Source organism: Coenobita brevimanus, chromosome 46, assembly GCF_032717465.1.
Source record: "Coenobita brevimanus isolate Jiangsu-jjx chromosome 46, ASM3271746v2, whole genome shotgun sequence".
NCBI classification, from domain to species: Eukaryota; Metazoa; Arthropoda; class Malacostraca; order Decapoda; family Coenobitidae; genus Coenobita; species Coenobita brevimanus.
The window spans coordinates 55,201,771-55,227,966 of NC_136999.1; the positions used below are offsets into that span (position 1 = coordinate 55,201,771).

The 26,196-nt window shown below is 42.5% G+C and overlaps 1 protein-coding gene across 1 annotated transcript in view; it reads right to left on the reverse strand.

Moving 5' to 3' along the window:
• Window positions 1-4,435: 4,435 nt before the first annotated feature.
• The window catches only part of LOC145398642 (2-phosphoxylose phosphatase 1), a 32,177-nt gene continuing 10,416 nt past the window's right edge, over window positions 4,436-26,196 (reverse strand). The window contains exons 2-3 of the mRNA XM_080271446.1: window positions 20,984-21,145; window positions 4,436-5,670 (exon numbers count right to left, since the gene is read on the reverse strand). Coding sequence (XP_080127572.1) covers window positions 4,436-5,670; window positions 20,984-21,145 — 1,397 coding nt within the window. The remainder of the gene's footprint in view (window positions 5,671-20,983; window positions 21,146-26,196) is intronic.

Below are 26,196 nucleotides of genomic sequence, written 5' to 3' on the forward strand. Positions count from 1 at the left end.
TGTTGGAAACCATTGCTGTTGTTAAGTAACCCTGCTGTGTCTGTCCAAGCAGACCCATCAACTTCAGGCATACAACTGTTCCAGTAGGGCACCCCATGCAGTGAAATGACGTTCCCTTGCGGACGACAGCACCTCACCATAACAAGGGGCAGGAAAGTTTGGGGAGGTTTGGTTCCGGGAGCATACAGCATCTCTCTCTCTCTCCACTCGGTTAACAGGGGCACCACAACAGGCTCCACATCACCCCATAAACTGCAATACAGCAAACCAATGATAACTTCATTATTAACATTTAGTTGAAGGTAAACGTGATACAGTAATCAGACGCTTCATAGCAAGGAACCCTGTTACTTGAGCAAACATTTTTTTCCCTTTCTGATGTACAGTATATCCTCATTACATATCAATGATGTGTTCCAAAATACCACAGCTTCACCCATAATACTGGTCCTGCAAGCTGAAGAATCTGGCAAATTAACTTCATAGACTGAAATGCAACTTAAGCAAATTTTATACAACTTAAATACTGTAGAGATTTAATAGCCAAAAAAGTGGCATATTATGAGAACTTTCTGTATATTTCCATTATTAAGAGTACATTGTGATAATTAAGCACTGTACACTGATGCTGTGCCGCCTACTTCTTCCTTTACCTTTATCATTCTTTTTCTCTGTCTGCCCTCCTTTCTTCCTATTTCTCCCATCTTTCCTGTCATTTATTATCTCTTTTCCTTTCCAGGTGGCTTTACACTGAGTACCAAGTCTACTGATTTCCTGTAAGCAGGAAACCATTTACAACACTAGGTGGTAACCATTACCAACCTATCTGTGTTCCCAACACGTCAACAAGCGGGTTGGCGGAAGGTTAGTGCCCTTGCCCATAAAACAACTACCTTAAAGATAAACAGCCACCCCTCATGGGAGTATGGCATCTGGCTTTAGATAGATAGATCTCAGGTTGGCCTATTAACTGTGCAACTTGGGGGCCACTGTATATGAATGTGCAGTATGAGTAGTCCTCATTATAAGTCTGGCATGTTCCAAAATATCATAACTTCTTCCACCCATTTAGTGCTGTATATTGAAGGAACTGGCAAATCAGCTTTATAGGTGTCAATGAAACTTTAACTGGCAATATTTATGTAAAAAACTGAAGAATTAACAGCATAAAACAATATTACATGCCCACTTATAACGAGGATTACTGTACCATGAGTGAGAGGCGGCATCATGATGTGATGGATTGGTTTGTGGGTGAGGTTATTTTGTGCTGGTATTGCTGCAGAGAAGGGTAATACAGGTAAATGAACTGCATGCCTCTCTGGAGAGGGGAGTTGCAGTGGAATGGAGTCATGAGCCATAGTTTCTGCTTACCCCTTGCCCCACACCCCTGGCTGAAAAGAAGCTATAGTCGGGGTTTCACGGTACATGAACACCTGCTGTTGTTGCTGGTAGTCTGAACACACTACACTATACTCTCTTCACCTTAACTTGACCCAAATTTTTGTCTTTATGCTGCTTATTTCATGCAGCTCAATGACAGGAAAAGACATTACTACAGCTCCACATCCTACTCATGGCACTTCTTCATGACTAGCATCATCTTCCAGTGTTAATCTACTGTTACAACTCAGCATTCAAGATGAAGAGATGGCAAATTTAGGCTGAAATTTCAGTATGAATAGTACATGTTCATTACCGTATGTTCCCTGTGTACTCTATTACAGCTGCACACTACCACCTTAACACTGGATTACAGGTCTTCAATGTGAAACTATAACAACAACTTCCTTTCACCCTGCAGAGGGGTGAGAAGATGATGCAAACTATGGCTTGGGACTGTACTTCTGGAGTTTATGAGAGTGTGACGTATTATGTTCCATCAACTGGCATGCACCATCATCATTCTCCCACAGCTGCTTGAGTTAACCCCTTGAGTCACTTGATGTATCCTAATGTTTTACTATAGCTACCTACGGAAACTTTCATTAATCTTGGGGAATACCATTTGTACTGAAAGAGTAATGAAAACTGTATCTAACCCCACCAGTACAAAATGTCACCTCCACGTTGAATAAAACTGTCTGGCAATGGCAAGAAAAATAACACAAAATATGGCAGCTGGTTAAAAGTGTTAAGCAAGAACCTCCTATTTCACTCCTGGCCTGCAGGGTCCAAGTTGGGCTGAAACTGCTGCATCTTTCCCATATTTCTTTCAAGGTAAACACTGGTGATGTACTGTCCTTACTCTACTACCAATTTTTTACACCTTAAAGGTAAGTAATGACAGCCATATTATTACGCATCAGTGCTAAAATGTGCATATCTCCACTCCCACAGGGAAAGTCAGAGAAATACATCACCTACCCTGTCAATAACTACAATACAGCAAGTCCTCATTACATGTTAGGCATGTGCACGAAAATATCATTAATTTTTCCACACAACTGGTGCTGCAAATGGGAGGGAATAAGGAAATCAGCTGTACAGTATCAATTAAACTATAACTGGGAATATTTATGTTATTTACTGAGGAATAGAAAAAAAAGTGACATACTGAGAACTTTCTGAACAAAGAGTGGACGACAATGGCAGCAACACAAGACTAGACTGTGGCAAGTCACACCAAGCCACTTATAACACAGTGAGCATTTCCTTGTCATCTTGGGAGGTTTTCTACCACCTCACCCTTATTTACTATACTGTACTTTGTTTACTATACTATTAATATTCTCTTGGATATTATCATATCCTTTCACCGTTGGATTCTTGAATATGTCACATGATGTAAACAGGAGCATCCTGGTCCTGTGGGGGATATCATATGAAGGATGGCATTTTCCCTGTAAGAATATGACATCTAGTGGCCCAATCATCAATCACAACCTTCCCCCACACCTCACAGAGCTAAACGAGCCCGCTTCAGTTACTATGAGGAACGTAACACTTATTTCCCTTACAATACATCCATTTTTATTCTGGGAAACTCTGTAGAGTCCTATTTACTGAATATAAATACACAAAATAAATAAAAATATTGTCTTTTCTCTATGGTTTACCATAACCAAACTGGCAACAAGTATGTTCTCGATATTTGTACAGCAGACTGTACAGGTACAGTATTTCCTTATGGACACCATAGTTTTCAAAATAACCCTTTCTTTCACAGTGTAACTGTGAACAAGAGATGAGCAGTTTTTTTATGAGAATGCTTGCACTGGTGGAAAGAGGCACTCCCCAATCTTGAATGCCTAACAGTTAAATATATCAATAAAGTTTTGAATGATGAAAACCAGGGAAATGTTACTATAATCAGTGTAAAAATAAACTAATGAAAAACGATGCTGGCAAGCCTCCTTAGCCCCTTAACTCTGGTGATATATTTTTTATTACTGTACTTGCTATTTGATTATATTCAGTTTCAGTGAGACCTTTCAAACAGGAGGGTCTAGATCAAATCTTCATTATCCCCTTGAATATGAGAGACCATTCCAAGGCTGAATACAGTAAATATGCACAGTACTAGTAAGCTAAAAAAAAATATACAACACCAGACTGAGGAGACTGATCCATGAGAATACTGTACAAGTCAGTGAGTGAGGTTGTATCAGGTAACTTTGGTTAGGTCACATCACAGTACTGAAACATGTCAACCAACATTACACTGATGATCATATCATCACATTACCAATACAGTGGTTCAGGGGCGCACCGGGGGGGGGGGGGGCCCCCCCCTTAGCTCTCTGAGTTCTTTAAAAATTTATATATATTTATTTCGATAACAGCATAACATGAAAAATTGGCAAAAGAAAGAGTAACACATGAGCCAGCAGCTCCCTGACTCTAAACCTGCATGTGGCCTCCTGGTAAGTATCGGATTACCTGACCTCAACTCACTACAGGCAACCCCCCCCCCTTAGAAAATTCCTGGGTGCGCCCCTGCAGTGGTTCAGTCATTGAAAATAAGTCATTACAGCCAGTTCACGCTGCATCATCAGAAATATCTGGACCACTTACCCACTGCCACGTAAATGAGTCTAACCAACAAATTAAATAACAGTCAGGTGACACGGCACAACACGGGATGGATCAAACCACACCACACCACATTTTGTGACAATGATTCAGATTAACTCTAGTGTCTGACAAAGATTATACCAAGTTACTGAACAGTCATTCAGAATGTAACCTGCTCACTTCATCCCAAGTCATAATCAAGCCACTTGACATGGGTAAGAGGAGAAAAGTCACACTTAGTTACTTGCTAATCAGGTTTCATAAGGTCTTTCATGTGTAGTAAGTCATTAATTCCCTAGAAAGACCCACAAGTGCCAACAGGTCACTTGAGATATGACTGAAGTCAGTATTCAACTTAAGTATACAAAATGTCTGATATCAGGTCACTTGTGACAGTTACAGACGACCAACCATCAGGTCACTTACGACAAGCATCTTGAAAAGAGGCAGCACTGAACTCTTGAAAGTACAGCTCTGGGGTGAGGTAATGGGTGAGGCTGGAAACAGGGCACAGACTGATGCTGCCGCGTTTTACACTACCAGATCGAAGTTGACGCACAGTTATACTTTCGCAGAACCCTATAGACTTTGTTATATCCTTTCCATTGTATACCAGACGAAAGAAGTATGGTCGGGGAAGTTGTTGGGAAGAGGCAGAGGTATTCTGATAAAGCTCCAGTACCAGACGTGAGGCATAAAGAGGAAGTTGGTAGTTTGGCACAGACATGGCATCCAACAAATATTTGATAGTTTTGTCATGGCCTGAGTAGATGACCATCTTAGGTCTGCCAGCACCCATCATACCCTCCACAGCTGCCACTATAGCTTTCAACAACCCATATGACCGCAACTTTGCTGCCTTGCGCTGGGCTGAAGTACGTTTCTGCCGGCCTTCCCACTCCTCGTAGGATACCAGACTGGTTACATCCTCGGGCTTAACACAACGACCTGAGGCACAAGGCAAGGGTGCCCCATGACATACATATGACAAAAGTGCATCTCTCATTGAAAGAGGGTTGACAATTTCATTGTCATATGGTCCAGCCCTGACCAACGGATCAAGCTGATGCACCAACTCCACAATGCCAGGATGAGATCGACGGTAGTCCCGCCGCTCTTGTTCAAATTTCTGGTCAAAGTAAAAAGTCCTCTCACAGCGGCATTCATTTCCACAGAAGCTGATGCCTTTTGCCCCTTGCACCTGCACCTTGGAGGACGTGAAGTCTGGCAGGAAGGAATAAAGAAAGGCTAAGAGGCTCTGGAAAGTGCGGCGGTACTTGGTGCAGTACACTACAATGTCGTCAGGTTTAGGTCGTGGCCCTACCAGGTTGAATTGTGTGAGGTAGACCTGCTTTAGAACAGAGCCCAGCTGGAGATGCTGCAGGACTCCTTGAGGTGTGAGGTGACCCACTCCACAGCGGGCAGGACTGGGCAGAAGTGGGTACCTCACAAATACACCCACCATGTTAACATAGTGGCTGGTACGTGAAGCATTCAGAATGTCAGCTACATACTTTTTGTATATGGGTGTCCCAGTGCTGCGATGACCACAGTTAATGCTGGACATATTCCTTACTGAGAGCAGAGGCCCACGGTCACCATGGCGCAGCAGCAATATCACACCCTCCAGCCGGTACATTGATGGCAGGACACCTGTAATACAACACACGGTCACTACCATAACATAACACCCTCCTGCCAATGCAATGATGGCAGCACACCTGTTACACAACACACAGTCACTACCATAACATAACACCTTCATCCAATGCAATGATGGCAGCACACCTGTTACACAACACACAGTCACTACCAAAACATAACACCTTCATCCAGTGCAATGATGGCAGCACACCTGTAACACAACACATGGTCACCACCATAACACCCTCCTGCCAATGCAATGATGGCAGCACACCTGTAACACAACACACAGTCACTACCATAACATAACACCCTCCTGCCAATGCAATGATGGCAGCACACCTGTAACACAACACACAGTCACTACCATAACATAACACCCTCCTGCCAATGCAATGATGGCAGCACACCTGTAACACAACACACAGTCACTACCATAACACCCTCATCTAGTGCAATGATGGCAGCACACCTGCAACACAACACAGAATCACTAGCATAACCTGCAACTCTTGTCATTATACCACCACACAGTCATTTCCTTTACCTCTAACTCTTCTGTCATCATACCACACATTAACCTCTACCCTCTCATTATGAAGAGATCTTTTATTTATTCGTGCTACAACCATACAATTTCATTTTACAGGGAAAGAATTTCTAATAGGGAAGGGATTACTTAACACCGGTGGATGTCTGACTTAGGAAACATCCCCTTGTCATAACTACTTGTTGGTCACTGCTTTGGCAGAGTTGGTCAAAGGAGAGCTAGAACTCTGAAATGCACACTAAGAACTTCAAACAAAATGACCCATCAGTGATGCAGCTTTTGCCAGAATGCATATAGGCAGTTTGGTGCAAAAGCATTCACTTTGGCAGCTAATCTGGTCCTGGATCTGGTTCTGATTGGGAAGTTTGCCTTTGCAACGGCCTCCCCTATTAATGTTTAGTTATGCTGAATTTGCTTTTGTCTTTTTCTTTTTATCCCAAATTCATACAGTAGGCAATTCTTTTCACTTCTTGACAGTATTAGTTTTGTCTCCAAATCCCATGCACATCCAGCTTGGCAGCCATTTTGGTGGCCATCTTTGTTACTGGTCCCCACCATTGTGAGCATTTCGTGATCTTGGCCTTGAGCGACACTTAGGACGGAGGCCCTCAGGAGAGAGACAAGGGAGGCCCTTAGGACCCAGAAAGTGGTTCATGGTGAAAAGAGTGAAGAGGACACTGATGACAGTGGAGAGGAAAATGAGGATATCAGCAATGCAGCAGTCATCAAGTTAGACTGTCAACCCATAACACTTACTACTTTGGCCCAATAAAAGACTCATAAACATGTTATTAGTGAGTTTATTTCCTCTACACATTTACAGTGTTATTAAGTATAGTTAGCGTTGAAAAATAATGGGTTAGAAGCACAAAAATGGCTCAAAAAGTTTATTTTTGGGTGACCAAAGACTCCTAAGAATTGTTCCCATAAGAAGTTTGCCTTCAGTTTGGCAGGTTTCAGTTTGGTGAGTTTTTTTCAGACTACTGTGCTCACCAAACTGGTGGCCCCACTGTGTGTATATATATATATATATATATATATATATATATATACTGTATATACTGTACATATATATGAGGATGAGATGAAGGGATGGGGTGGAGAGGTATATGAGAGAGGGGGGGGGGGTGAGTTGGGAGCAGGGCAGTGAAATGGCGGGGGACAGGGCGACTTGGAGGCGATTTGTTTGTGGCCACCCCAAACGGGATTGAGGCGTCTGGCAATAGATAGATAAATAGATATATAGATATAGATATATATATATATATATACTGTATATATATATATATATATATATATATATATATATGGTTAGGGTGGTTATGGCCATGTATGTGGGTGCTCACACCCAGGTAAGAGTGAATGGAGATTTGAGTGATGAGTTTTCCGTGAATGCTGGTGTGCATCAGGGGTCAGTCTTGACTCCCATGTTGTTTATCATGGTACTTGAAGCCCTTTCATGTGACTTTAGAAACGGACTCCCATGGGAGTTGTTGTATGCTGATGATTTGGTGTTGATTGCAGAGAACAAAAGGGAGGTGGAGGAAAGGTTTAGGAAGTGGAGAGATGGTATGGGGCAAAAGGGTTTAAGGGTAAATGCAGATAAAACAAAAGTGATGATATCTAGGGTTTGTGGCGGTACTGTCAAAGACGAGGGAGAGTGGCCATGTGCAGTTTGCCACAAGGGCGTGGGAAGTAATTCCATCTTGTGCGGTGTTTGTGATAAATGGGTGCATAAGAGATGTAGTGGTATCAGAGGTAGACTGCGAGATAATGCTGATTTTATGTGTATGGCGTGTCGGGGTGAGCAAGTGGAGATTGTCAGACGTGAAAGGATTGAACTTGCTGGTGAATCTCTTGAGTGTGTGGAAGAGTTTTGTTATTTGGGAGACGTTGTGTGCTGGAGGTGGGGCTGGTGAGAAGTGGTTGGAAGAAGATTAGGGAGCTCTTGCCTCTCCTGACATTGAGAGGACTCTTCCTACGTGCTAAGGGGTCTTTGTATGCAGCATGTGTTAGGAGTGTAATGTGTATGGTAGTGAGACCTGCGGTATAGAAATGACAATGATTAGGTGGATGTGCAGTGCGTCCCTGCATCCACGGCCTGGAGGGGCTGGGTTTACGATGGAAGAGTTGAGAGGTAGGATGGGACTGGAGTGTATTGGTGTTGTGATGAGGAGAGGTAGATTGAGGTGGTTTGGACATGTGGAGAGGATGGGGGATGATAATTGGGTGAGGATGGTGAGAAGTGTTAATACTGGGGGTGGGGTTATGAGGGGTAGACCGAGAAAGACATGGGACGAGGTTATTAAGTGTGACCTCAGGGTTAAGGGACTGAACAGGGAGGCTGCAATGGATCGTGCAGAGTGGAGAGCCGCCATTAGGTGAGCAAGGCCGACACATGCAAGTATGTTGAAGCCTTTAAAAATGAAAAAGAAAACGAATATATATATATATATATATATATCCCATTGGAGCCCAGTGTCCAGAATACTGGACAGAACTGGGATTTTTCAAGTCTTTATAAAGCAGGGAACCCCCAGGTAGGGACCTATGAGCTTCGCGACTATGAGCCGATAGGCGGAAGGCGGTACGCTTAGTACCCACCCAGTGCCATGCCTCACCCAGCACCCCTGGGATCCAATGGGATTATATATATATATATATATATATATATATATATATATATAACTCAAGAAGACTACAATACCACCTGATTATAATGCTAAACTGTGCAAAATGCTTCATGAAGGTAACCCTCACGGTGTGCAAATATCTAACAGGTCTACTGCATAAATTATTAATGTAAAACTTTTCCTATATAAATGAAGGATCAGACTTGCATAAAACAAATATGTAAAAAGCTATACTGCATCCTCTTCCACCAATAAGCTTAAAAAAAAAAAAAAAAAAAAAGTCACCTAAATTTGAACAATCAATTCTCATAGAACTGAAGGACTGGGCTTGCAGGCTGTCATCATCATCATCATCACACTCTTTAGTCCCAAAACACAGAAAAAGAAGGTAATGACACAGGAAGAACTAATCAGCAGTATGTCCACTGCACTGAGCCACACACTTATTCACTCACCATTCAAGCCTTTGGATTCCTGACTCTACCTGACTCTACAAGGATGAATGTAACAAAACCACCTTTAGGTTACTCTGTCCTTGTGTGCTTCTCATATTCTTCCAGTTATTAGTACCATTCCCTCCCTCTCTCTCTTCAATATACTATTTGACTCTTCTTCCACACCACATAATATAAACTACCTAACTCCAAAATGCTGAAAGTGCCATAAAAAAGTCCACTATTTCCTTTGCTACTAACACACAGCAGACTCAGGCTTACCTTATTACATAGCCCTGGCCTTGATAAGTTTTTGGATGATAAAGTGTTCACTTGCGGTGTGCAAGTACACTCAGTAAAAGAATAATCTTTATATTAGGTGAGTGTAACATGATGAAATGGGAGGGAATGAACCAATACAGGAGAGTGGCCTTGGCCTGAACAGCATGTTGGTAGCCCTGCTCACCACAGATGTGGATGTTCAGCAGGTTCATCACGAGGATTCGGATACCTGAACGGTTTCTACGTGTGTCAAAAGAATTGCATATGGTCTGAAAAAACAAAGCAATTAAATATGAAGTGCCATACAGCATACCCACCAAAGCACCGAAATAACCATTTTGGGTGATTTTAACATACATAATGTTGAATGGTTATTGCATTCTGCCAGGACTGACAACGCTGGTCTACAGTGCGGGCTGTTTGCAGAATCGTTTAATCTCACCCAGTTGGTAAGCAACCAACCAAAATACCTGATAATCCTGACCATAATCCATATATCTTGGATTTATTCTTGAAAAATAATCCAGATCAATACAGGATAGAGGTACTGTCACCACTTGGATCCTCTGACCACAATCTCATAAAATTTCATTAGTTAACCCTCCCACACCTCCCCGTTCTGAACCTGTCAGGGTGACCCGATGGCACTTCGATAGGGCAGACTGGGATGGATTTAGAAATTATCTTGCTGACATTCCATGGCAGTCTTTCTTCTCTAGTGATCCCAATTCCACCCAGTCCCACATTTGCAACTTAATACTAACTGGTATGGATTTAGTCATACCAGGTCAACAGTTCACTAAAAGATCAAACTCTCCAAAATGGTTTGATGGCAACTGTGCCAGAGCAACAACCCAAAAGTCATTAGCTGATAACTCTTACTTAAAATCAAAAACATCTGAATGACTATCTCAATTTAAAATTGTTAGAAATCATGCAAAAGCTGTATTAAATCTAGCTAAATCTAACTTTCTTCAAAAGCATGCATCAAAACTACTTAACAATCCTAATGACAATAGAATACTCTGGTCAACTCTTAATTCTTTCAGTAATAACTTTAACAAGTCATCTTCCATTCCCCCACTAAAATCTTCAAATGGCATCATTACAAATGACCTGCGTGGGAAAACAGATATTTTTGCCAGTACATTTGCCAGAAACTCTACCATAGATGATACCAGCCAGAATGTCCCAGTACTAGAACATGACTCTCCCAAAATTCTATTCTATCTATCTATCTATTGCCAGACGCCATAATCCCGTAAGGGGTGGCCATTTGACTTTGAGTTATTTGTTTTACTGGGAGGGGCACTAACCCTCCACCAACCCACTTACTGACACGTAGGGAGCACGTATGATTTGGTTATATGGTTACCACCCAGCGTTGTAAATGGTTTCTTAGCTTACAGGAAACCATTAGGCTTGTCACTCAATGTAAAGCCACCTGTAAAGGAAAGAAAAGCAATAAGAAGTGACAGGAAAGATGGGAGAAATAGGAAGAGAGGAGGGCAAGCATAGAATAGGAATGATAAAGGAGTAGGCAGCACTACATCAAGTGAGTGGATGATGGTCGCCACCACCTACCACAATCTCCCAAAATTGCCCCACTTAAAATACAGACAAGATACATAAAATCCATTCTAGACAATTTACCTACCAACAAAGCTCCAGGCCCAGATGGAATTCCGCCAATTGTTTTGAAAAAGTGTTCCCCTGAACTTGCCTCTGTTCTAGCTAAATTATTCAGACTATGCATACGTACTTCTTTATTTCCAAATTCATGGAAAGAAGCCAATACCCAATTCCGAAGAAAGGAAGTTCCTCTGACTCCTCTGATTCCAGACCAATAGCTGTCACATCTTCTCTTGGTAAGGTATTTGAAACTTTAATTAATAAGCACATTGCTAAACATCTTGAATCCAACAACTTAATTAGTGATAGACAATACGGTTTTCGCCACTAAAGCCATACTCAATCCCCTAACTCATACCATCCATCAATCAACTGATCTACATGGAGATACTCATGCAGTAGCTCTGGATATTTCTAAAGCTTTCGACAGAGTATGGCACCGTTCCCTGCTGTCCAAACTCCCTTGCTATGGACTAACATCTTTTGTTCCTTTGATTTCCTCATATCTTAGTGACAGGAAAATAAGAGAAAAGTATATGATGTATATTCCAATTTCCACTCAATTAACGCCGGCGTGCCGCAGGGGTCAGTTCTGGTGCCAACCCTATTCCTGGTTCATATTAATGATCTCTTATCTGTCACCCACAATCCCATCCAATCATACGCAGATGACTCAACACTACATAGTTCATTCACACTCAGACATCCATTTACAAAGTCTAATACCTCTACCTCTCAACTCGGTACAGCCATCTCCATAAATCAAGACCTATCTACGATCAGTGAATGGGGACAAAACAACCTTGTCTCTTTTAATGCTAGTAACTAAATATATACAATTTACTAATAGACAGATATTGCCAGATTCGTACATTACCTTCAGTGCTACTAATATTCCCATCTCCAAAAGTATTGAAATTCTTGGTGTCTCACTTAACAATGCCCTCAGCTGGACCTCTCATGTTAGAGCACTTGCTAAAACCGCCTCAAAGAAACTTGGATTATTGTACAGAGTCCGTAACTTCTTCGCTGATGAGCAGTTAGCTATAATTTATAAGAGTCATGTGAGCTCTCAGCTTGAATATTGCTCACCCTTGTGGAATGGATGTGGAGAGGTTTCATTAAAACAACTAGATAAAATTCAGAACGAAGCTGTTAGAATTATTAACAACCCTGCCATTACAAATAAACTACCTTCCCCGCAAGGAAGAAGGAATGTTGCCTCCCTTGCATTATTTTACTAAAGTTTTTTTGGCAAATGCTCAGACGAAGTTATGTCCATGGTGCCACCTCTTCATGCCTTCCCTTGTGCTACTCGGGCATCTGGTAGCACTCATGACTGGAATGTCACTCAGCCATATTGCAGATCTTCTGCCTATCAGAATTCTTTCATTCCCCGAACTGCATCTCTCTGGAACTCGCTTCCCCAGAGTTGTTTCCCTCCAAATTTCAACCCACAGCTGTTCAAGTCTAACTGTTACAGATATTTTATGAACAGAGGACACCAGTAATCTGGTGTATGGATTTTTTTTTTTTTTTATTATTCATTTGTTTTTCCTTCCTCCATTCTGTTATTACAAAAAAAAAAAAAAAAAAAAAAAAAAAAAAAAATTCTACTGATTATGTGGTCTGAATCAAGGCAAGGCTGCTCCTTTATGGTTCAGATTGTTTTCTGAAACACTAAAGAAAGAATGCTTGGGAAGTATTTGTCCTAAATACTATGATTGCATTCTGGGCTAGATAAAGCTTGGCACGACTGGTAGAATGATTCATATTCATTCTATATTAACCCCTAAAGTACTATGACTGACAATCGTCATTTTGCAAGTTTGCCACGTAAAGTCCTATGACTGACGACTGTAGAAGGTCTGCCAAAAACTGCCAAGCACTATGCCAGCCCCTTTTATGATGTAAATGATTCCTAACCAATCAGAGCAAGGGGATGAGGTGGTGGGAAGGAAGATCTCACCCCCTCACTGGGCCTGGGGGGGGGGGGAACCCCCCAAGCCACTTCTCCACCTCCCTCTGGCAGATTGGATACAGCCTTCTCCTTCCCCTCCCACCTAAACTACTCACCAATACCACATCTACATCATATGGCGGATGTCCCATGCCCCCTCACCTACCCCTCCTCCACCTCCCTCTGCCCCCTTTTCATATAGAATGACGTGGCAATTTCCTTGCTATGATCGCTTTGTGTGTGTTTCCTCCCTGCATAATATACCCCACACCACCTCCCTCACACTGGGGATGTGTCTCATCCCCCCTCACCCCCACAAGAGACCCTGCACCCCACCTCTACCTTCCTCCCTCCCTATCCTTTGTAACACATATGACACGGTAGTTTCCCTGCCATATCGGCCTGTGTCTGTCTACTGTCACCATTTTTTTTTTTCCCCCTCTCAAGCTGACTCCTGAACCTAGTTTCATCAACAGAATATATTTTACATCCATCCTCTTCTGTTTTTCTTTCTTTCCTCTTCCTTCTTCCTCCGGGTGACTTTATGCTCCCTCTTCTGTCTTTCTTTCCTTCATTCTTTCCTCTTCCTTCTGCCTGTGGGTGAGTCTACACTAAGTGACAAGCCAAATGGTTTCCTGTACACCAGGAAACCATTTACTACACTGGGTGGTAACTATATAACCAAATTTTGGTGCCTGGTGGTTTCGTGGGTAATTATTGCGCTCCAATCTGATTGAGCCGGTGAAGGTTTATATCCAAGGGATGGTTGGGGTTTATTGCTCACGAAATGCCACTCAGGGATGAGTGAGGCTGGTCACTCTCATCTTAAATGTTAGGACCAACTTGCCTAGCCCCGGTCTTCTACGTTCCTCATAGGGCAACATAGGATTAGATGATGGATGGATGGATGGATGGATGATATCATTGATTCTGGTAAGGTTCCGTGGCAAAAATCGGCTTCTGCCAAATTTCTCTCTCTCTCTCTTTTTTTTTTTTTTCTCTTTATTGCTCATGTAATGCCACTCAGGGATCAGTGTGGCTGGTCACTCTTATCTTAAATGTCAGGGCCAACTTGCCTAGCCCTGGGCTCCTACGCTCCTCATGGGGCAACATAGGATTGGATGATGAATGAATGAATGAATGATACTCTCATGCTGACCCCTACACCTAGGTTCATAAAAAGAAACATTTTAAATTGGTTTCATTGATTCTGGTAAAGTTCTCTAGCAAAAGTTACAGTGCTCATCAAAATTATCGAACACCTACTGCCGGGCGCGCAATACTTATGGCCAAAAAAGAATCACCCATTTTTGGTAGTTTAAATTGAGCCACAAGTTTGCAGCACTAGCACGATGTCACGGTAGCCTGAGGCCTTCCGACACACTGGTTGGTTCCCGCCTCAGTTGCCCATGGGCTGCCTGAGAGAGAGGAAATCCGCCGCGTCTCCCTCTCTTTTTGCGCCCTTTTTTACCAAGTGTCCCGCAGTGTTTTGGCTTTCGCCACTTTGTTATGGCACCTACCCGTGAACTATCGAGTGAAATCATATCCCAGATCATTGCTCTAAAAGAGGCGGGCCACTAAACAAAGGAAATTAGTGAATTGGTTGGTGTGGCTCGAACGACAGTGCGTAGGTGGTGAGCGGTTTCGAGTGGAAAACAGTGGTAAGGTTCCCACAAAGAAACCACGGTCTGGTAGGCCTAGGAAAACTTCCCCAAGGTCTGTTAATGTTGCAAAACGTGCAGTGGAGTTTAATCCTCGTGTAAATGCAAGGAAAATAAAGAAGAGCAACCCGGAAGTGTTTGGTGAGGTGTCTGTGTGCTCAGTGTCTCATAGGGTCCATGAACTTGGTTACACATGTCACAAGCCTGTGAGAAAGCCTCTTCTCTCTAGCAGCCAGCGACTTCGTAGGCTTGCCTTTGCTAACAAATACCTTAATCGGGGTGAGGAGCAATGGTTGTCAATGTTGTGGTCTGATGAGGCAACGTTTAGTGTCACCTGTAACAGAGGAGCACGTGTGTACCGGCGCAAAGGTAGTGACCCACTTGACCCACAGTATGTTGAAAGCACAGTTAAACATCCTGATTCACTCATGGTATGGGGTTGTTTTTCTGGTCAAGGTTTGGGGAAGCTTGTTGTGCTTCCCAAGAACATTATAGTGAATCAGGATGTTTACCTGGAGCTTCTGTGTGATCATTTACCAGACTCCTTTGAGCTAACAGGTGCACGAGTGTTTCAGCAGGACGGTGCACCTGCTCACAAGGCCAAATCGGTCACCAATTGGCTTCGTGACTGCGAGGTATCATACATGAAAGACTGGCCAGGAAATAGCCCAGACCTCAACCCGCTTGAAAACCTCTGGTACCTCGTAAAGAAGAATCTCCAAGGGAAGGACGTGAGCTCTCTGTCTAAGCTGGAAGCTGCCATTCATGACTCCTGGGACAAAATACCCCTCCAGCACCTCAGGAACCTCGCCCTTTCACTTCCAAGACGTCTCAGGTCCGTGAAGAAGCGTAAAGGATACCCTACGAAGCACTAAAGGTAAATAAAATGCATTATTTATATGTTTTTTCAATGTTGAAAGGTTTGTTTCGTAGGAGGGACGCAGGGCGCTCGATACTTCTGACAAGCACTGTAGGTTTTTTAAGTTAGGACAAATTATTTTCATTTTTTTTTTTTTTTTAACTCATGCTGACCCCTACACTTAGTTTCATTCATATAAACACATTTTACACTGATTTCCTTGATTTTGGTAAGGTTCTCTAGCAAAAATTAGGTTTCCGCCAATTTTTTCGTTTTTCTCTTACTGCCAGGGGGGACTTTTATAATCTCTGATGGGTGGTTTTGCGGTAACTATTTGGCCTACGGGACTGAGATTGGCATTTTCAGGGGTGTAATTTCAAGCTCTTCAAATCTGTAAGGAAAAATTTTACTTCAGTAACAGCTGAAAAATTGACCATGAATTGTGGCTGGGGTGGAACAGCTGCAGAAAAGTGTGGTCTTTAGGGGTTACCGTAACCCCTGTTCATACCATAATCTACATAATAACAATGGTTCTTCAAAGGAGTTCTCAGGCAACACTGAAAGTAAAATTTTGTGGTACTATTACAAAATCATCCTCCTTTCTATCTATCCATTGCCAGATGCCTTAATCCAGTAAGGGGTGGCCACAAACAAATCATCATGCCGCCCTGTCCCTTCTATGGTCTGCGAGACATTAAGGTTTGAAAACATGCTATTTTGGGGGAAAATTCCCATTGTGAGTGAACAAGGGTACTATAAATAGCCTGGTATGGAGGGGTTAATGTTCAATAAACATTTCCATGTGAATATAACTCTTTCACTTCAACAACATTTCATGTGAATATAATTACTTCACATCAAGAATTAGCAGCATTGAGTTATCACGATACCCATCAAAGTTGTTGTTGCTCAACCCTGGTCTGTCTGTCTGCCTCAGCAGACACTTTGACCACAAAGGGGTTGTCCCATAGGCTCCCAAAAGTAAGTAAGTAAGTAAGTAAGTGTGTGTGTGTGTGTGTGTGTGTGTGTTTAATAATGTGTCTGACTCTGGGCATAAGCTTCACAGCCCGTTACCATGGCCCAGTAGTCCTCCTACATCCATACACACCCACAGGACACACCAGCAAGGTTAGATTTACTATTCACCAAAGAACCCGATGTAATAGAATCATTGGAATATCTCTGTCCTTTGGGAAAAAGTGATCACGTGGTCATTGAGTTCCAGATGTTAATAGGAAACGTCGAGCCAAGAGACGAGCTTCATAGACAGGGAAGATACAACTTTGGCAAAGCAAATTTTACAGGATTGAGAAACTTTTTTGAAAATGCGGATTGGAGAAAATTCAGAGAAACAAGAGAGATACAGAGGAAGTGGGATATCTTTCTAGATCTCTATAATTTGGGAGTGGAAAAATTTGTACCAAGAGTAAGAGGGAAAGAAAACAGGAAAAAGGAGTGGTTTAATAGAAGGTGTATGATAGCCAAAAAAATGAGAGATAAGGCGTGGAACAATTGGAGAAAGAGAGGTAACGACAGAACAAAGGAAGAATATAAAAGAACAAGAAACGAATACACAAGAATACGTAGGGAAGAAGAAAGGAATTTTGAAAAAGGTATAATTGACAAATGCAAGGATGAACCCAAACTGTTTTATAGATTTGTTAATGGCAAACTGAAACAAAAGGAAGGAATCACCAAGCTGAAAGTAGATGGAGAGGTCTTTAAGGATGCGGCAATGCAAGCAGAAATAATGAACAAACGTTTCCAGTCAGTTTTCACTAAAGAAAAGGAGTTTGTGGAAGGAGAAGGAGTGATTAGAAATGTTCCGGTGATGAAAGATATAAAAGTGGAGGTGCAGGAAGTGTATAAATTACTGGAAACTCAAGATGTAAGGAAAGCCCCAGGACCTGATGGAATTTCTAATTGGGTACTGAAGGAATGCAGAGAACAACTGGTGGATAAAATTCACAGCTTAATTGTATGCTCACTGGAAGAGGGGAAAGTGCCAAAAGAATGGAAGAGGGCAAATGTGGTACCAATTTACAAGGGAGGAAACAGGGAAGAACCCCTGAATTATAGACCAGTGTCTCTAACCAGCATGGTCGCAAAATTGTGTGAGAGAATCCTGAAAGACAGATGGATAAAATATCTGGAAGAGATGAATATTTTGGCTGAATGTCAGTTTGGATTCAGAAGTGGAAGGTCATGTGTTTCAAACTTGTTGAGCTATTACTCAAGAGCGATTGATGTGGTACAGGAGAGAGATGGTTGGGTGGATTGTGTGTACTTAGACTTAGAGAAGGCCTTTGACAAGGTACCTCATAAGAGACTAATGTGGAAACTAGAATATATAGGAGGACTAAAGGGGAAACTTCTGGAATGGATGAGAGACTTTTGAGAGACAGACAAATGAGGACAGTAATAAAGGAAAAGATGTCTGGATGGAGGGAAGTAACAAGTGGAGTCCCTCAAGGCTCAGTGTTGGCGCCAGTAATGTTCCTGATTTACGTAAATGATATGGTAGATGGAGTGAACAGTTATGCGAGTCTGTTTGCTGATGATGTAAAGATCTTGAGGAAGATAGAGGTTGAGGAGGATTGTAAAATACTGCAGGAGGATTTGGATAGGATACACAATTGGAGCCGGACGTGGGAAATGAAATTTAATGTAAAGAAATGTAAAATATTGGAAATGGGTAAAAGTACCAGGAGACCATCACTGAATTATTTTTTGGGTAATGAATTAATCACAAAAAGGAGAGAAGAGAAAGATTTGGGAGTGCTGGTCCAAGATAGTTTGTCACCAGAAAAGCACATTAACAAGATAGTTGGAGAGACTTATAAGCTCTTGACTAACATAAGAGTAGCATTTCATTATATGGATGAGGAAATGATGAAAAAATTGATAGTGGCCATGATCCGCCCCAGGTTAGAATATGCAGCGGTAGTGTGGTCCCCACACAAAAAGAAAGATATAAACAAGATTGAGAGAATACAAAGAACAGCAACCAAGATGGTCCCCAGTCTGTCAGACCTGTCATACAGAGAGAGGCTGGAAAAACTGGATTTGCCTTCGTTAGAGGAAAGGAGAAAGAGGGGAGACATGATTGCGGTGTTCAGGACCATGGTGGGAGTAGATAAAATTGACAAAGAAGATCTGTTTGTATGGGATAAGAGAGCAACAAGAGGACATGGAATGAAATTGAAAAAGTCAAGCTGCTTGAAGGATATCAAGAAATATAGCTTTCCTTACAGAAGTATAGACTTATGGAATAGCCTGGACAAAGAGATCGTCCAGTCTAAAAACTTAAACGAGTTTAAAGTTAAATTCGACTTATTGAGAAACAGCGACGGAAACCCACTAGCATAGTACATTCCGTGTATATCACAATTAGGTATATTCTTAAATATTTAGAACGACTCAGACGACGAGGTGGTGCATGAGAAAAACATTCATGTGTGTAAAGGTAGACTTGATAAATGTGGATATGGAGACAGGACAACACGAGCATTGCTCAATTCCTGTATACTGTACTACAAATAGGTAAATACAAATAGGTAAATACAAATAGGTAAATACATGTCACCACGTCAGTACTAACATCCACTGTCCACACTGAATACATGCTAGGGCTGTCTCATACAGCACTGGTACATTGGTATTAATAGGGGTATTTTTATGACGCTGGCGGGTCATCTGGTAGATCAGTAAAATTTGCTTTAACGAAATTCAAATCCTTAAACTGTTCCCTGCCCCAACGGGGATTCGAACCCGGGTCCATTAGGGCTGAGGGCCAACCCTCTACTGATTTGGCCACCACCTCCCCTGTGCTGTGTAGCACTCCTCTATATATATAATACTGTGTGGGCCTACTCTACAAGCTAGGCATGTGTCATTTGTGATTCCAACCAACTCAAATCTAAGGTGGTAGCTGAGGAGAGTTGGGTGATGTCCTGTGCTAAACCTAACTAAGTGGATTCAATCAACTATATTTAAAGACACCTCTGATGAGTGGATGTCAGGAAGGGAGACTGTAGTATGATGTGATCGAGACATTATATTGCCCTGCATGTGGAGTGAGTACATGTATGTAGATGTTTCTTTATTACTAGTGATGAAATGTCTGGAGGTGGGATATTGGTGTAAAGGGTTTGATAATGTTTGTGGTGACTGTTTTACGTGCCTAGGTGTGCTGTGTGCCTGTCATGTAATGACAGGGGTGTTCTGTACTGGCACTGGCTGCTGCATAGAACTGTGTGCCCCTCATATCAGGGTAGTTTCTGACAGGGAAGACTTTAGTTTCAGAGCGTATGTGAGCTGTGGGAATGGTTTTGGTGCAGCCAGAGGTGATGCATAAGGCATTGTTCTATAGGAGTCCAACCCATTAAGGCAAAGGACATTAATTATCTACTTTAGCATTTGTGGAGTAAGGAGAGTGTTTCTTTTTGTTGCCCAAGGTCTGGTCCAAGTAGTTTCCTTAAACACATTCACTCTTTCTACTCTTGTACATTCTTCACTCACAACTCTCACATTCCACTTAACCATAATAGCCTGCCAAGTTACACTGGGCCGTGGGCAGAAACAGGACCCTGATACAAGGTCTCCTGGATTGATGTGTGGAAGATTCCTAATCCACACCATCCTTCCCTCATCCCCTATTAAGTATGAAAGGAATATTGGGACAATGTTTTTTTCTCCTCTATCCCTGGAATCGGTTATTATGTTAACCACCCCACATCCTAATCATCATTACAAATCCATGCCAGCCAATTATCCAAAGATTCACATCTCTTAACAGTCAACTCTAACTGGATTATATTCTTGCTATTGATGAAATAGTGATGTGTTGTAGAATATGTCCACATTCATTCATAAATTTCACAATGACCTTCCATAAGTCCTGGACAGTGATTGAGAGGATGCAGCTCTACAAACAAGTTTGCTGGTGTTAAGCATAACCCCACACTAACATTCCAGTTGTCACTGGATGTGGCTGAGCGGGTTACATATTCAGCATTCTTGTGCTTGACTGCTCGTGACTTCCTGCTTTGCCCCCGTCCACCCCCATATTATGCTGACCATCATAATCATGTTACACTGACTATTCTTACCAAGCAATTATGTTCACCATCCTAACCCCTACCCAGACCCTCCCCTACTAACCACCATGTTATTAAGCTGATCATCCTAACCATGTTATTATGCTGATCCTATGTTATAATGGTGATCACCCTAACCCCCACCCACTCCCCTCCTCTGCATGTTCTCAGGTTGTGTTACCCATCCTATCCACTGAAAATCCCACACTAACCTTCCTGGTGTCGCTGGATGCGGTCAGGTGGATTGCACAAGTGGCGGAGCTTCTTTGTTCGTGGCCGCTCGTGTCCTCCTGTCCCACCCCCACCTGCCCCCATGTTGACCCTCATTGGGGCTGGGGGAGGCCCTGGGTTGGTCTCCACTCGCCAGTATGACACTGTACAATTACACACATAACAGTAAGTCCTTCCTGTATGTTACCTTTCTGACAGCCATTTTGCCTAATAAGTCCACTGTAAGTTACATAACAAACTGCTATTTAAGTTTCACTAGTACCTACATTGCTCATTCACCAGATTCACCAATTAAAAGCACTATACCTATTTTACTCTAACTTGGCCTAAAACTATCAGCTCTCCATTTTGAATTCTAAGTTGTTATGACAGATTAACACTACAATACCGTGCTAATAATAAGGAAGTGCTATGGAAAGGATACAGAGCTGTGGAACTGTATTTTTCTGCAACTCAGTTACATGAAATAAGCAGCAAAAGGATAAAAATCTAGGCCAAGTAAAGGTGAAAGAAATATAATTGTAGAAAAAATTTGTTGTATTTTGGAGCACATCCCAGACATGTAATGAGGACTGCCTGTACTTCACATGCCACCATCTCACCCATTACCAAGAATGCCACTAAGTGCTTCTGACACCTAATACAGAGGGCAGGCTACAGTACTTACACGTATCTACCGGAATCACTATAAATCTGACCCAAATTTCAGCAACAGCCTACATATCTTTGTATTACAGGTATTTCTGATGATTATTGGGATTTTTGTGCACAAAGTGACATACTAGTGTTTTATGATCTAGTAACGCAACCCACCATATTTTATACATGTAATCAAACACAATTCACTTATTATACAGTCAGTTCTTACTTTTGTTTTATCTGGATTTACTCTTATGCCCTTGAGCCCCATACCATCTCTCCACTTCCTAAATCCTTCCTTAGCCTCCCGTTCATTCTCTGCAATCAACACCAAATCATCAGCATACAACCTCTCCCATGGGAGTCCATTTCTGAAGTCATGTGAGGGGGCTTCCAGTACCATGATAAACAACAAGGGGCTCAAAACTGACCCTTGGTGCACACCAATATTCGTGGAAAACTCATCACTCAAATCTCCATTTATCCTTACCTGGGTGCAAACACCCACGTACATGGCCATAACCACCCTAACCAGCCACTCTTCGATCTCAAGCTTTCTCATTGCTCACTTCACCACCTCTCTAGGCACTCTGTCAAGGACCATATCAACAAAAACAAAGTACAGTTCCCTTTTCTCTCCAATATATTTTTCCTGAAGCTGTTGAACAATGAATATTGTTATCAGTGGTCTCTTTGCCTAGCATAATCCCAAACTGTATCTCATCAATATTCACTCTTTCTCTAATCATACCTTCAAGAATTCACTCCATGACCTTCACTACCTGGTCTAAAAACTTTATGCCTCTATAATTTCCTCCTTCCAGGGCATCATCCATCCCCTTGTACACATTTACAATTACACTTTTCAGCCAATCATCTGGGACAACACATCCATCCATCCATCATCCAATCCTATGGTGCTACATGAGAAGCGTAGGAACCCGGGGCTAGGCAAGTTGGTCCACACATTCAAAATGAGTGACCAGCCTCACTCATCCCTGAGTGGCAATATGTGGACAATAAACCCTAGCCACCCCTTGGATATAAACCTACGCAGGCTCAATCCGATTGCAGCGTCTTAATTACCCACTAAACCACCAGGCGCCATACTTTGGTTGTATGGTTACCACTCAGTGTAGTATGTGGTTTCCTGGTATACAGGAAACCATTTGGCTTGTCACTCAGTATAGTCACCCATAGGTAGATGGAGGGGAAAGAATAAAGGAAATAAATACAGAATAGAGAGTGTGAAGTCACCCATAGGAAGAAGGAAGAGGAAAGAATGAAGGAAAGAAAGACAGAAGAGGAAGGAAGAGAAGAAAGGGCAGACACCCAAAGCAGCACTACATCGACTGAGTGGATGGTGAGCACCCCCACCTACCAAGTCTGGGACAAAACTCATATATAATTGTATTTATAAGGTCAGTGACTAACCTCACTCCTATATCTACTGAGGCTTTCAACATTTCAGCATTCAATCTAGACACACCTGCTGCCTTCCCCACCTGCATCCTGCTTATTGCCCCGCTCACAGCAGCAGCGTCAATCAAAGGCCAAGGGCCAAATACTGGATCTGCTGGCTCCAAACCTTCCCTGTCCCAGTCAAACTCCTCATTCAACAACTGGCTGTAATGCTCTCTCCATGCGTCTTTAATATCCACACTGCTCACCACTACACTTCCTTCATCATTCTTCACACACTGCTCGCCTACGATATCCCTATTCTCCTTCTGCATCTGATTTGTAACTTTAAATATCATATTCTTTCTTTCCATACGATTCAGGTTATCAAGTAAAAGTCTGTGTGACTCAGACTTTATCCTGTAAACCTCTTTTCTAGCCCTATGCTTGGCAGCCAAGTATTCCTCTTTGTTACCATCCATCTTCCATTCCCAGAAAAGCTTTCTTTTCTCCTTAACTGCAGCTTCTACACTCTCATCCCACCATCACGTTACTTTATGTCTTGGTGGGCCCCTTGTCCAACCGCATACTGAATCAGAAACTCTCAAGAGATTGTTCTTGAGGGCTCTGTACTGTTCATTAACACTTCTGTCAACATTCCCCTGTTCAGCACCCACTCTCCTCATCTCGGCATAGAAGGCATCCCTAACTGCTTGGTTTTCAGCTTTCATATTTTTCTCCTGAGTGCATAGGTCGTCTTTTTCATCACCTGCTCCTTAAGCACCACGTCACATACCAATAACTTGTGTTGCTGCACACACCCTTCACTCCATATAACTTTTAACATCTCTCACTAATCTTTTGCCAGCCCTCCTGACCATCAAACAGTCTATCTAGCTGCTATTTCCCCAAGACTAAATGTAATCAACCTACTCTCTCTCTTCCTAAAATGTGTGTTACCCACCATCATGTTCATTGCCTCTTCAAACTCGAGTATCCTTTCCCCTTCCTCATTTCTTTTACCATAAGCACATCCGGAAGAGAGAGTTATATGTAGAAAGAAAGAGAGAGGTGAAAAGATTAGTAAGAGAGAGTAAGAAGAGAGTGGATGAGGAATTTGAGTGTAAAGTGGAGGGACTGTAAGAAAATGTCCTGGAAAGAGGTGAAAAGAGTAAGACAGGGTGGAAGTGAAGTTAGCAGGGGAGTGAAAGATAAAAATGGTAGATTACTAGTGGAGAAGGGAGAAAAAGTGAGCAGATGGAGAGAACACTTTAAGGAATTGTTGAACGTAGAGGATGGAAGTAATGCGAGTATAAGTGGCTGGGGAATGGCTAGGAGAAGGAGGGAGGTAGGAAGACAGGAAGAAATCAGTAGAAGTTGTGGAAGCAATGAAGAAAGTTAAATCGGGGAAAGCCCCAGGAATTGATGGAGTGTGTGGTGAAATGCTGAAGCATGGGGGAGAGATAGTAGTAGAATGGATGTGGAAGATGTGCAGATTGGTCTGGGAGGAAGGTAGAGTCCCGGAGGATTGGAAGTCAGGTATAATTATTCCCTTGTACAAAGGAAAAGGGGAAAAAGAAGTGTGTGGTAATCATAGGGGCATTTGTCTTCTTAGTATAATAGGAAAAGTGTATGGTAGGATACTTATTGACAGAGTTAGAGAAAGAACAGAGAAATTAGTTGGAGAAGAACAGGGAGGCTTTAGGAAGGGAAGAGGTTGTGCAGATCAGATATTCATTCTTAGATCTTTAGTGGAAAAGTTTCTAGAGAAGGGAAAGAAGTTGTATGCGGCTTTCATGGATTTGGAGAAAGCATATGACAGGGTGGATAGACAAGGATTGTGGAAAGTGTTAAGAATATATGGAGTAGATGGGAAGTTGTTGAATGCTGTGAAGAGTATGTACGATGGTGCTAAGGCTGCAGTGTGTGTGGATGGTGAACTAAGTGAATTCTTCTCTTTGAAAGTTGGTTTGAAGCAGGGATGTGTCATGTCTCCATGGTTGTTCAATCTGTACATGGATGGGGTAATAAATGAGGTACAAGGAAGGGTAGTGGATGTTGGAGTGGCCCTCGTGAGAGAGGATAGTGTTTGGAAACTCCCTGTACTGTTGTTTACAGATGATACTGTGTTGTTGAGTGAAGACGAAGGGGAGCTGCAAGGCTTGGTGGATGAGTTTGAGAGAGTGTGTAGGAAACGGAATCTAAAGGTGAATGTGGGGAAGAGTAAAGTGATGGTCTTTGAGAGAGGTGAAGTCAGTGAATGTACAGCGAGGTTGGATGGTGAGGAATTGGAAAATGGGAGTACGTTTAAGTACTTGGGTAGTGTGATGAGTAAGGATGGAGGTTTGGAGGGTGAAGTGCTTGAAAGGGTACAGCAGGGAAGAAAGGTTGCTGGTTCTTTGAAAGCAGTGATAAGAAACAAGGAAGTGAGCATGGAAGTGAAAAAGGTACTATATGACAGTATTGTGATACCAACTCTAACATACGGAAGTGAAGCTTGGACGTTGTTGGAAGGACACAAGTCAAGAGTGAGAGCAGTGGAAATGAGTTATTTAAGAGGAGCCTGTGGAGTCACATGGAGAGACAGGCTGACAGATGAGGATATAAAGGAGCGTTGTGGTGTTGATGTGGATGTGATAGGAAGCGTTATGAGGAACACACTAAGGTGGTTTGGCCATGTGGAGAGAATGGAGGGTGAAAGACTGACGAAGAGAGTGTATGTGAGTGAGATGGAGGGGGGAAGAGGGAGGGGGAGGCTGAGGATGAGATGGAGGGATGGGGTGGAGAGGTATATGAGAGAGGGGTGTGTGAGTTGGGAGCAGGGCAGTGAAATGGCGGGGGACAGGGCGACTTGGAGGCGATTTGTTTGTGGCCACCCCAAACGGGATTGAGGCGTCTGGCAATAGATAGATAGATAGATATCCCCCAAGTATTCCTTCGTATCCTTGAGCTGCCTCACCTACATGACCATTTAAGTCCTCTCCCAAAACCACAATCACATCATCTCCCATACCACTTACTACAAGTATTATGTCATCCCAAAATCTATCCTTCTCTACTTCATCCAAGCCTGCCTGTGGAACAAATCTATCTATCTATCTATCTATCTACTGTATTGCCAGAAGCCTCAATCCCGTTCGGGGTGGCCACAAAC